We start from the raw sequence: 13016 nt of genomic DNA on the forward strand, positions 1-13016 counted from the left end.
TATAGTACTCTGCAGAATGACGAAGGAATCGCTCACATTCCATGAGGCGGAAGCGACCAGAAGAAAACCGTTAAATACTCACGCCAGCGAGACTACGTCGGCCGCAAAACACTGCTGCCATTTTGGCAAATGAAATGCGACTCGGCTTTGTTGTCCTTGATAAAAGGTGGCCGCGATATGTGCGTGCGTGTGCATCCATGGGACGCGCCGCCTTTATGAAGTTTCCCATTCTGGCATTAAAGTTTCACTCTGTACATATATTTTTTGTTTGTGAGTGTCAGAACAGTGCAGTTAATTAAAAGGAAATTTGTTTTGTGCTCGCCCGTCTGGCCCCTCCGCCGTTTTATTCATTAACTGCCAGTGTGTATCCTGCGCAGGGAAGGGAAGTGGAGAGGAGAGCAGCAGAGACGAGGCAACTAACCGCCCGCCAAAGAAACCCGCGGTCACCTCATTCGCACAATCGAAATAATTCCCTCCGAAAGTTTTCCAATTAACCAACTTGTGATTGCAGCCCATCCGGGCTGCAAAAATCCATTACGACAAAGTCGTATAAAGATATTAAATATGAAGACGAAGTTAATAAAAAAAATCCTGCTGTTGCTAAATAGAGAATCCACTTTCGTACTAAGTAGTAGGAACCGCGCAGTCACTGTGTATCCGGTTATCGCAAACTGCGAAAGTGAAACGGGATGGAAAACGTGAACGAAAGATGAATATTAATAGACTTTGGTACTTACCTCTGTGTCTGTTGGTCTGTTTATCAAACATCAGCATCGCGTCCTCGATCTGAAAAAAGGAGTAAAAATATTATTAGTAATATTCTGGGAAAAATTTACGCGCCGATTTAACATGAATTAGATATATTTTGCATGTCCATAAATTTATTTCTACCCTTTTCTTTGTATAATATTTATTTCATATAAACGTAACCAAATAAATAATAATATTAGATTGGGAATAAGTGTAATAAGAAGTATATTGTACTGGAACAGTTTCTGTCATCTTAAAGCCAGCACACTTGATAACTTTTTGGTGACACGTGTATTTCAAGGCTCCCTTTCTGGCTGACTGGTCAGCGCGGATGATAACCGTGCGGGGGAGCCGGGTTCGATTCCCGGTATTTCCAAGGCTGTTCCCTTGGAGGGAGGACTGGAACGGAGTGAGCTCGCCCTCGTGGTGGTGACTGAGGAGCTCCAAAATCACGAAACTGATGACAGCCGAGAGGGCGGTACGCTGACCACGTGCCGCTCCACACCGCGTCCAATGACGCCACTGTCAGAGGACGACACGGCGGTCGGTCGGTCCCGATGAGCCTTTATGTATTTAAAGGGATTTACAAATTGTGTTATTCTGCTTGATACCACACATGATTGATCCGTACCAGATAGGACTGACGGCCAAATGGAAAAAAGTGAGACATAAACGATAATGTGTTACATTTCGTGTTATTCTGCGAGGCACTACCGACCTTAAGACTTATCTTAGAAGGTAGTTTAAGAAAAGGCGAGCCTACGTTTATAGCATTTGCAAACTTAAAGAAAGCTTTAGACAATAGTGACTGGAGTACTCTCTTTGTAATTCAGAAGGTAGCAGTGGCAAAGTACAGGGAGCGAAAGGCTGTTAACAACATGTACCGAAAGCAGTAAGCATTTGTAAGAGTCGAGGGACATCAAAGGGAAGCAGTGGTTGAGAAGGGAGTGAGACAGGGTTGTAGTATATCCTCGACGTTTTCCAATCTGTTCAATGAGCAAACATTAAAGGATACCAAAGGAAAATTTAGAGAAGGAATTAAAGTTCAGGAAGAAAAAACAACAGTTTCGATGTTTGCCGATGACATTGTAATTCTGCCAGAGACAGAAAGGAACTTTGAAGAGCGGCTGGAAGGAAAGGACAGTGTCTTGGAAGGGGATGTAAGATGAACATCAACAAAAGCGAAACAAGGAAAATAATTTTTAAAAAAATGTTCAAATGTGTGTGACATCTTATGGGACTTAACTGCTAAGATCATCAGTCCCTAAGCTTACACACTACATAACCTAAATTACCCTACGGACAAACACACACACCCATGCCGGAGGGGGGACTCGAACCTCCGCCGGAACCAGCCGCTCGGCTAATCCCGCGCGGTGAAAATAATTAAATTAAGGAATTAAATCACGTGATTCTGAAGGAATTAGATTGCGAAACTAGGCACTTCAATAAGTATATGAGTTTCGTTATTCAGGTAGAAAAATTACTGATAATGGCCGAAATGTAGAATGGTAATGCTGAAGAGAAATTTGTTAACATCGACAATAGATTTAAGTGTTAGGAAGTCTTTCCTGAAGGTATTAGTATGGAGTGTAGCCATGTATGGCTAAAGTAACGTAACATATTAAAAACTTGCTGGATGGACGAAAGCGCGGTAGCATGTCGCCAGAGGTCTCCCAGTTGTGCACCGAAAGCTGGGCCTCACATGGCGTGAGCCAGTGTGACTATAGAGCCAAATGGGGCTATCCCACGCAACACGAGGCAGTTGAAGAAACGGGAGACGACACAGTGCGTCACTCAGCAAGCAGATAAGACTCACTGTGGTGGTGCTCTTCATTACAACAAGGCTCAGGGACAACATCTGGATGACGTAACACGGGGAAAAATCATCGGGGAACTGGAAGGAGGGCGAAATGTGACGAGTGTAGGCCAGGAGTTCTGTATTACTGACAGCATTGTTTCATGTGCATGGGCAGCGTTCCGAACCACAGACACTGCTACCTGAAGGTGAGTTGGTGGTCGACCACGGCGAGCTACTCCGGCAGACGACTACTACGTTATGCACGGGGAAACAGTTGCAACCACATTTAACTGGACTGAAAGGCACGCAGTCTCACTCTACACAGCGGCAAAGTGACTGCGTGAGGGTGACCTCTTTGCCCGACGACCAGTACATTGTATTCCGGTGACACACGCAGGTCAGCGGCACCGTTTGCGATGGTGCCAAGAGTACAGAAATTGGATCAACGAGGGATGGTCGCGTGCTCTTCTCGGGTAAGAGCGGGGTGAGTCTGAGTTGAGATTCTTGAAGTACCCTCATACGACGAGAGGTGAGAACACGTAATGGAAATACGAGTATAGTCGAACATTATCTTTTTGGTGGTACAGGTGTTTTGCTGTGAACAGGCTTAGTGGTTTTACCTACTGATCTCCAAGTTACACGATATCTTGACCGGTCAACGTTATTGATACACCGTATTCCTTCCCCATGCGCTGCTTTTCAGAGGCGCATCCGGCTCTAACTTTAATTTCATGGATGAAAATACGCGACCCCGTTGAACAGCGCAGGTGGAAGGTCTCTTGGAATGAGAGGATATTCGGTGAATGGACTGGCTTTACCAGTCCCCTGACTTAAACCCCTTCGAAGACATGTCGCAAGAGTTGGAGAGACTCAATGCAGAACGTTCACACGCAACAACTGCCATCCAGAAGTTCTCAACCGCGGTTAGGGAGGAATGGGACTCTCTACCACAAGAATTTCTTACTGACCTTGTGGCCAGCATGGGGTCAAGGCGGGGTTAAAAATGGTTCAAATGGATCTAAGCACTATGGAACTTAACATCTGAGGTCATCAGTCCCCTAGACTTAGAACTACTTAAACCTAACTAACCTAAGGACATCACACACATCCATGCCCGAGGCAGGATTCGAACTTGCAACCGTAGCGGTCGCGCGGTTCCAGACTGTAGCGCCTTGAATCGCTCGGCCACCACGGCCGGCTGTCTTTGAATAAAAGTGTTATATCTATTCGTCGCATTATGCATTTGTTTGAGTTACGTTCTGTACTTTACTGTTGCAGTTCTTCCTATGTATGGTCCAATTTTCATAGTATTCTGTTACTTGGCAGTGCAAAATCAATAGGAAGCTACTCTTGTACTTAAGTTTTGCACACCAGTGTACTTACAGTAGCGGACACACACATACTTAAGGGGTGAAATGATAATTGAATCGACACCCTAGCTGCAAACAGATGTTGATATACATCATTGGGGACATGGTGAAAATGTGTGCACCGACCGGACTCGAACCCGGGATCTCCTGCTTACATGGAAGACGCTCTATCCATCTGAGCCACCGAGGGCACACATTTTCAACATGTCCCCTACGATGTATATCAACGCCTGTTTGCAGCTAGGGTGTCAATTCAATTACTTCATTCTAGAGAAGCTGCACGGTCATCAATGGTAGGTGTGGCCGTGCGGTTCTAGGCGCTTCAGTCCGGAACCGCGCTGCTGCTACGGTCGCAGGTTCGAATCCTGCCTCGGGCATGGATGTGTGTGATGTCCTTAGGTTAGTTAGGTTTAATTAGTTCTAAGTTCTAGGCGACTGATGACCTCAGAAGTTAAGTCGCATAGTGCTCAGAGCCATTTGAACCAGCCAGCCATCAATGGTATCTGTTCTTTCGGGAACAGATACTACCTTCATATATAGTTAAAATATGGCTACCCTGCCATTGACCTTCTTGTGCGAACGCACTCGCTATGCCGCAACTCGTACCGGACTTGGTAGATTAATCTGCCACGAATAATGAGTGTGATGGGCAGACATCTATTAGGCGCACTACGAATACAGTGGTGTGGACATGTTGGGAATGTGGGTCTCAATGGGGGTTTACAGGGGATAACTCCCTGCAGTCGCGTTGTCCTCTGTGCCCTCGGTGGTTCAGATGGATAGAGCGTCTGCCATGTAAGCAGGAGATCCTGGGTTCGTGTAATCGATCGGGGCACACATTTTCAACATGTCTCAGATGATGTACATCAACGCCTGTTTGCAGCTATGGTGTCGATTCAATTATCGTTTCATTTTAGAGAAGCTGGACGGTCATAAATGGTATCTGTTCTATCGGGAACATATGTTCTTAAGGGGTCTTTCTTCCGCTGTCTATGAAAAGGGAAGAAACCCCAGTACATGATGCAGTGAGAAGTACCCTCCGCCATACACTTCACAATGATTTTGGGAGTACGCACGTTGATGTGGGCGTAGATGTAGATTTCTGGAAGAAAATGACGTTCTTCATTTGTGTGCAGAGAACCATACATACGCAGCACACCAAAATTTCAATTATAGCAACGCCATGTTTGCTCTGGGCGAGAAATTTTCTCCCCGCCCTAGGACGGTAAGAGCGCCCATATTGGCAAAGTTGTCAGCTGAGAATCAGACGCGGGGCCCTTTACGGGAGATTAGCCCAGAGCTTTCCAGCTCCAGCTACCCTAGTCCCGGCTCCGGAAACAATGGACGAGGCGGGGCTCGACGGGCGGTGCTTTGCATAATGGAACTGTTCGCCGGCGCGGCTGCAGCTGCGCACCTCGCCGGTAATGGCGAGCAGCCCGCGGCTCCGTGCCGGGACCGGTTTTCATACGCAAAGTGATAATATAGCCGCGCCCTATTCAGGCGCGCGCGCGTGCGCGGCGCAGTCGCCAAAACAATTGCGTTTTAGGTTCATCTCCATTGTGCGCCGCCTCTTAAGCCATCAGTGGATCACTCTTATCACAATAGGTCAATTTGTAAATTGAGTGCTCGGACAAAGCCTCATCGCCCTAAATGGTTTTCCTCGCCCTTTATTCCCCGGCGAACTATTCACGCCGAACTGCGCGACATTCGATTGGCTGAACCCGTTCGCAATTACAGCTCGCGGCAAGTACTTTTTTAAAATTAGATTCGCCCAGTAAGAACAGTTATTGCCACCATATCGTCAAGAAAAAACAGTAAGCAGTATAAATGAAGGGTATTTCCTGCGGAAGTATAATCGGATGATTTATCAGGCGAGTCGAAGCATCAATGTTCGTCAAACCAGAAACGTACACGGGCTGCCCAATAAACACGGATGTTGTCACCTTCGAAGACGGAAGTATCTACAGCAAACTCATCACGCAAATGTAGAAAATGGCCGGCAGCGGCGGTCTCGCGGTTACGGCGCTCAGTCCGGAACCGCGCGGCTGCTACGGTCGCAGGTTCGAATCCGACCTCGGGCATGGATGTGTGTGATGTCCTTAGGTTAGTTAGGTTTTAGTAGTTCTCAGTTCTAGGGGACTGATGACCTCCGAAGTTAAGTCCCATAGTGCTCAGAGCCATTTGAACCATTTTCTTTGTAGAAAATGACAAGAAATGGTCACCGAGAATACTGAAATAAACATCCGGTTTATGTTCACGGTAACCTGAAAGAGTCTAGCCTTTTAAGCCCACCATAGTTTGTAAAAAATTTCTCACAATAATAACTATGTACGATTATTTGTGTCAAGAAGCAAGTCTACATCGACAGCTAGTAACACACTTTTCTTGAAGAAAATTATCGTACACATTTATTACTGTGAGAAATTTTTTACGTACTGCGGTGGGCTTAAAAGAGTAAAGTACTGTTGTTGAAATTATGGTATAACTTCCCTGCCGTTAATGCCAGCTAAGCCTGATAATCGTCACTGACCGAAACTAGTAGCGAACTGTCCAAAATAAATGACAGCTGAAGATTTCACCATGAATTTTAGCTTTTAAGATCGTTTGCATGCGAGAATGCATGACTACGTTGCCGTCAGAAGTGGAACACGGTGTGCTGATGCGACTGTTTCGGCCCTCTTTACTGTGACGTGTCTGACTTTGTTAACATAATCTCCTACACTGATGACCTAACTTTCCATCACTTGTCAATGACATGACCTTTTCCTTGCGGATGTTGCATTTATGCCGGTCGGTGTGGCCGAGCAGTTCTACGTGCTTCAGTCTGGAACCACGCGACCGCTACGGTCGCAGGTTCGAATCCTGCCTCAGGCGTGGATGTGTGTGATGTCCTTAGGTTAGTTAGGTTAAAGTAGTTCTAACTTCTAGGGGACTGATGACCTCAGCAGTTAAGTACCATAGTGCTCAGAGCCATTTTTGTTGCATTTATTTCTAGCAGTATACGAAAGAATTTATTGAAATCTGAAACCTGTTAACTCAGTTTGCATGTAAGGAGAATTGAACGAACGCGTGACTCGTACGGACTGCTCCCTACAAAATTTATTTATTTATTTATATTTATTTATTTCTCAAGCAAAGACCTGCTGCCTGTTATTGTATAGCAGGTCGTACACTATGCGATTTTAATGTTATGTCATACAAATTCAGTTTTATTACCAGTACATTTCTTTTTGTCGAAAATTTTAGAAAAAGGTAATTTAAATAAATAACAAATAAAAATATTTATAATAAGTACAAATGCATATGCACAATTTTGTTTAAACTTGTTGCTAAATTAGATAATGATAATAAATAAGAGACATAATAGGTTGTGGATGTATTTCAAATTAAAGTTAAAGTGTATTTAATGGAAAAAACAAGAGATGGCAATTTGGCTTGAGGGTGTATGGTTACATCTGTTACGTATGTTGTCTTGACAGTGGTAATACTTAATTTAATGTATTGATTATTTATGTTTCCGAACTTAAGGTAACAGTGGAGATTGAGCGTTGATTTAAAACGTCATAGTCGGCTGGATTGTGTGTGAGTTCGGTAAAACTTCGAGCCATTCACACCTGACGCAAGAAGAAGAAATGTCACATCTTCAGATAGCGTTACATGCTATGAAATGGTATTACAAACAGCTACCAGAGAGTTACAGTCTGATATTGATACATCTGTCCGATGTGGAGCCTGTCTTATTCTAGCGTATGGTCTCTCCTGTTTGTATGCTGCATACAGTGCTCGCGATACTTCGTCTGCGATGTTTGTTATAGAATTTCAGTCGCCTCGTCAGCGTATTAACTGTGATATGTCCTGGTTTCCTAAGCTCTGTCTTATGTGTTCTGTGGCGTCGCAGATGAGCATTGTGTGTCCAGGTGTACCACTCTCACCACAGGCACAAGTGTGTGTTTCAGGCCAAACCTGTAGAGTTGCACAGGATACGGGCCGTAGCCCGTGAGAAGGTGCAGCATGCCGCGTGTTGGATTTATGTACTTCAGATTCATCCGCTCTCGTATACTGGGGAAGTAAGAGTAGACTCGTCTTCCCTTATCAGCTGTGTCCCATTCTGTCTGCCCCAATTGTTTCATTTTCGTTTGTCGGTTATGTCTTGTCCAGATATTGCTGTTATTTTGTCGCGTCTTCCCCTCTTCAGCCAGTATGCAGCTGCTCTGTGGCGAATTGTAATGTCTAAAGGGAAAACTCCCAGTACCACGCACAGTGCCTGAATCGAGGTCCAGGGTCCCGGTTTCGATTACCAGCGGGGTCAGGGATCTTCACCTGCCTCGAGATGACTGGGTGTTTGTGTTCTCCTCATCCTTTCATCCTCATTGATGAACGTGGCAGACTGGACTGAGCAAAGGTTGGGAATTTGTACGGGCGCTGATAACCAAGCAGTTGAGCGCCCCACAAACCAAACATCAACATCATCAGTTGTGTCCCATACATAAATGACCTTGTGAATGACATCGGAAGTTCACTGAGGCTTTTTGCGGATGATGCTGTGGTATATCAAGAGGTTGTAACAATGGAAAATTGTACTGAAATGCAGGAGGATCTGCAGCGAATTGACGCATGGTGCAGGGAATGGCAGTTGAATCTCAATGTAGACAAGTGTAATGTGCTGTGAATACATAGAAAGATAGATCCCTTATCATTTAGCTACAAAATAGCAGATCAGAAACTGAAAGCAGTTAATTCCATAAATTATCTGGGAGTACGCATTAGGAGTGATTTAAAATGGAATGATCATATAAAGTTAATCGTCGGTAAAGCAAATGCCAGACTGAGATTCATTGGAAGAATCCTAAGGAAATGCAATCCGAAAACAAAGGAAGTAGGTTACAGTACGCTTGTTCGCCCACTGCTTGAATACTGCTCAGCAGTGTGGGATCCGTACCAGATAGGTTTGATAGAAGAGATAGAGAAGATCCAACGGAGAGCAGCGCTCTTCGTTACAGGATCGTTCATTAATCGCGAGAGCGTTACGGAGATGATAGATAGACTCCAGTGGAAGTCTCTGCAGGAGAGACTCTCAGTAGCTCGGTACGGGCTTTTGTTGAAGTTTCGAGAACATACCTTCACCGAGGAGTCAAGCAGTATATTGCTCCCTCCTACGTATATCTCGCGAAGATACCATGAGGATAAAATCAGAGAGATTAGAGCCCACACAGAAGCATACCGACAATCCTTCTTTCCACGAACAATACGAGACTGGAATAGAAGGGAGAACCGATAGAGGTACTCAAGGTACCCTCCGCCACACACCGTCAGGTGGCTTGCGGAGTATGGATGTAGATGTAGATGTAGATCATGAATCGAGGTCCTATCGAAAGCACCCGAGATTCTAAGTACAACACTCCTCTGGCCACGCCTCACAATGGTTCTACGCGTACCTAAGCGTAATCGATGTGCACAAGCACTAGCTGCAAAATAAAGTTATTGACTCCTGTGTAGTAGAGACGACCTGATGACACGTCAGCTGCTGGAGCCCTCACCTGGGGAGCCGATGGCTGTTGGCCGGCATCGACCGGCCGCAGCCGCCGAATAACCCAATTAAGCCTCGCCGGCTCTCCTGAAAGGCACGAGGCGGCCTGTGGCGTTTCTGGCCGGCCGCGATCGCGCCCGCCAATGCCGCTAATCGAATGTCATTGACGGCGCGCGCCACTACCGCGATCTCTCCCCCTTCCCTCCACCTCCTGGTACGGCGCATCGACATCGGCGGCCGGTAATTCGGGCAAGTCGGATTCTCAGTGGCCTCCCGCGCGACGCGCAGTGGCCGATAACTGATTCAAAACACAGACAAACGCGCCAATTGAGCCTGATTGCGTAGATCTTTTTTTGGGATGTTATCGACTTCTTTTCTCCCTAAAAAGAGCTACAGATAGTTCGCACATCGAACACAGCAAGGATGCCGCAGGTTAGATATGCTCAGCGAAATTAATAATATAATATTTCAATTTAAACGTAAACTTTGTCCGCGGTACCGACCGACCGTCATGTCATCCTATACCAATGGCATCGCTGATCGCAGCATGGAGGGGCGTGGAGTCAGCATGCCGCTCTGCCGGCCGTTGTTGCAGGTTTTCGTGAGCTGGTGACTCTACTACTCGGTCCAGTAGCTCCTCAGTTGGCTTCAATAGGGTAAGAGCACCCCGTTCCAATGTCGCGTATGTATCCGGAATAAGCAGCGGGAAGTACTGAGAGTGTGTTGCTAGGTGTGCCGATAAAGGAGTAACCTAACGTCAGCAGGGACGCTAGGAAGCAGTAGGAACTGAGTTTTTGTGCCGGCCGGTGTGGCCGTGCGGTTAAAGGCGCTTCAGTATGGAACCGCGTGACCGCTACGGTCGCAGGTTCGAATCCTGCTTCGGGCATGGCTGTGTGTGATGTCCTTAGGTTAGTTAGGTTTAAGTAGTTCTAAGTTCTAGGGGACTGATGACCACAAGAGTTAAGTCCCATAGTGCTCAGAGCCATTTGAACCATTTTGAGTTTTTGTAAGGATTGTGCAGGCTACGTGACCAGCAGCACAGAAGCTTCTGGAAGGAGCAGAAGTCAGGAGGACCGCGTGATGGCGTGGGAGGCGCGTAATGCGAGCCTATGTAAGCGGCGCCGCAGGCGCTGCTGAAGATACCGATTCCGATATTAGTCTGCCTCAGGCTCTGGACCTACTTTGCTCTCGCCCCGGGAGGGGGCTCAGTTTCTTGTGGCACTTAGCTGCACAGGATACATGCGAGACCACACAACATAATCGATGTGTTAGTGCCTCATAGGATTCGACAGTAATTTCCAATCCTGCTTTGTTGTTTAGTCACGGTTATTATTCAGAGTTCCTCGTCGTTTCCCCACCGAGTTTCCCTATCTGAAAACAACCTGGTATTTCCGGGAATCGAACCTGGGTCCTATGCGTGGCTGTTACCGGCGCTGATCACTCAGCTATGGAGGTGGACATATTTCATTATACACAAACACTGAATATATCACAACATGAACACGTTACCCGAACAGTAGCAAACTGATACTCTAGTATTCACATGTCTGTGGGGTACGCATTTTGGTATCACATTTTTCCTATGACAGGCTTCTAGATGTTGTCGAGAGAACTTAGCAGACAACTGTTTGATAAGGAATTGGTTCTAAGCACTGTGGGACTTAACATCTGAGGTCATCAGTCCCCTAGACTCAGAACTACTGAAACCTAACAAATCTAAGAACATCACACACATCCATGCCCGTGGCAGGATTTGAACCTGTGACCGTAGGAGCCGCGTGGTTCCGGACTCAATCGCCTAGAACCGCTCCACCATAGCGGCAGGCGACGAACGTATACGTTAGGACAAGCGGCGATATTTGGCATGAATAGGCTATGGAAGCAGGTGACCGACTCGAGAGCCTTTGGTAACAGCACGACATCGCCTGCAGCACCTCTCCTGAGCTCGTAACCATATCAGTTGGACCCTAGAAAACTGGAGAACCGTGCTCTGGTCAGATGAGTCCCGATTTCAGTTGGTAAGAGCTGATGGATGGTAGGGTTTCAGTGTGGCGCAGATCCCGCGAAGCCATGGACCCAAATTGTCAACAAGGCACTGTGCAAGCTGGCGGTGGCTGGGCTGTGTTTACATGAAATGGACTGGGTCCTCTGGTTCAAATGAATCGAACATTGGCTAGAAATGGCTATTGCGGCTACTTTGAGATCATTCATGGATTTCACGTTACCAACCAAAGATGGAATTTTTATGGATCACAAGTCCATGTCACCGGCGACAATTGTTTGCGATTGGTTTGAAGAACATTCTGGACAGTTGGAGCGAATGATCTGGCCACCCAGATCGTCCGACAAGAATGCCATCGAACATTTATGGAGCATAATCGAGGTGATTGTTCGTTCATAAAATCCTGCGCTAACAACATTTTCGCAGTTATGGACGACTATAGAGGCAGAATGGGTCAATGTTTCTGCAGGGAACGTCTAACGACTTGTTGAGTCCATACCACGTCGAGTTGCAGAAATATGCCAGGCAGAAGGAGGTCCGATACGATATTAGGGGGTATCCCCTGACTTCTGTCAACACAGCTTATGCGACAGTCGTAACAGGTTCTCTCCTCGATTTCTAGGAAAGTATACGTTTGTGGACCCCAGGTATGATGACAGAAAAACGATCGGTTTTCAGTTATCTTTCGATCCAGTCAATTTTGAGTCGATTGCGCGTCACGTACTTCAGGGGTCGGTTTTCACAGAAACGGGTTGATGTTGAGCCAAAATGCCCCAGAATCTTTCATTTTACTATGAAATGAATACCCTTAGCTGCATACAGGCGTTGATATAAGTCAACGGGGACAGTTGAAAATGTGTGCCCCGACCGGGACTCGAACACGGGATCTCCTGCTTACTTTGCAGACGCTCTATCCATCTTTTTCTTTTTTCCTTTTTTTTTCGATATAGGTCGTTGCGTTTGGACTGGGCGGACGTCACAAGACATCCGTTCAAGTTGATCGTTGATTCCTTTACTCAGTTTTTTTTACTACAGATGGCGAACAGCCCTCTGACCGAACACGCTGAACTACCGTGCCGGCTACCTTTCACTCAATTTTTTTTTATTACAGAGGGTAGCTAAACCCTCTGACCGAACACGCTGAGCTACCGTGCCGGCAGGCTGCTCTGAGGCACCGAGGACACAGAGAATAACGCGACTGCAGGAACTCATCTCTGGCACGCCTACCGTGAGACCACATTCGCAACGTATTGTCCCCCACCATATTCATAGTGCCCGTGCCCATTATACTCATGGCTCGCGGCTTTACTGCAGATTCAAATGGTTCAAATGGCTTTGAGCACTATGGGACTTAACTCCTGAGGTCATCAGTCCCCTAGAACTTAGAACTACTAACTAACATAAGAACATCACTCACACCCATGCCCGGTTCAGGATTCGAACCTGCGACCGTAGCGGTCGCGTGGTTCCAGACTGTAGCGCCCAGAACCGCTCGGCCACTCCGGCCGACTGCCGATTCCCATAAGAGTTCGGGCACTTTTTTATATACTCACCGGCCATTTGACC

General features: G+C 46.5%; 1 protein-coding gene across 1 annotated transcript in view; it reads right to left on the reverse strand.

Annotated features, from left to right (window-relative positions):
* The window catches only part of LOC126456492 (RNA-binding protein Musashi homolog Rbp6), a 1339111-nt gene that overhangs the window by 332627 nt on the left and 993468 nt on the right, over window positions 1-13016 (reverse strand). The window contains exon 5 of the mRNA XM_050092245.1: window positions 738-786. Coding sequence (XP_049948202.1) covers window positions 738-786 — 49 coding nt within the window. The remainder of the gene's footprint in view (window positions 1-737; window positions 787-13016) is intronic.

Source organism: Schistocerca serialis, chromosome 1, assembly GCF_023864345.2.
Source record: "Schistocerca serialis cubense isolate TAMUIC-IGC-003099 chromosome 1, iqSchSeri2.2, whole genome shotgun sequence".
Lineage (NCBI taxonomy): Eukaryota > Metazoa > Arthropoda > Insecta > Orthoptera > Acrididae > Schistocerca > Schistocerca serialis.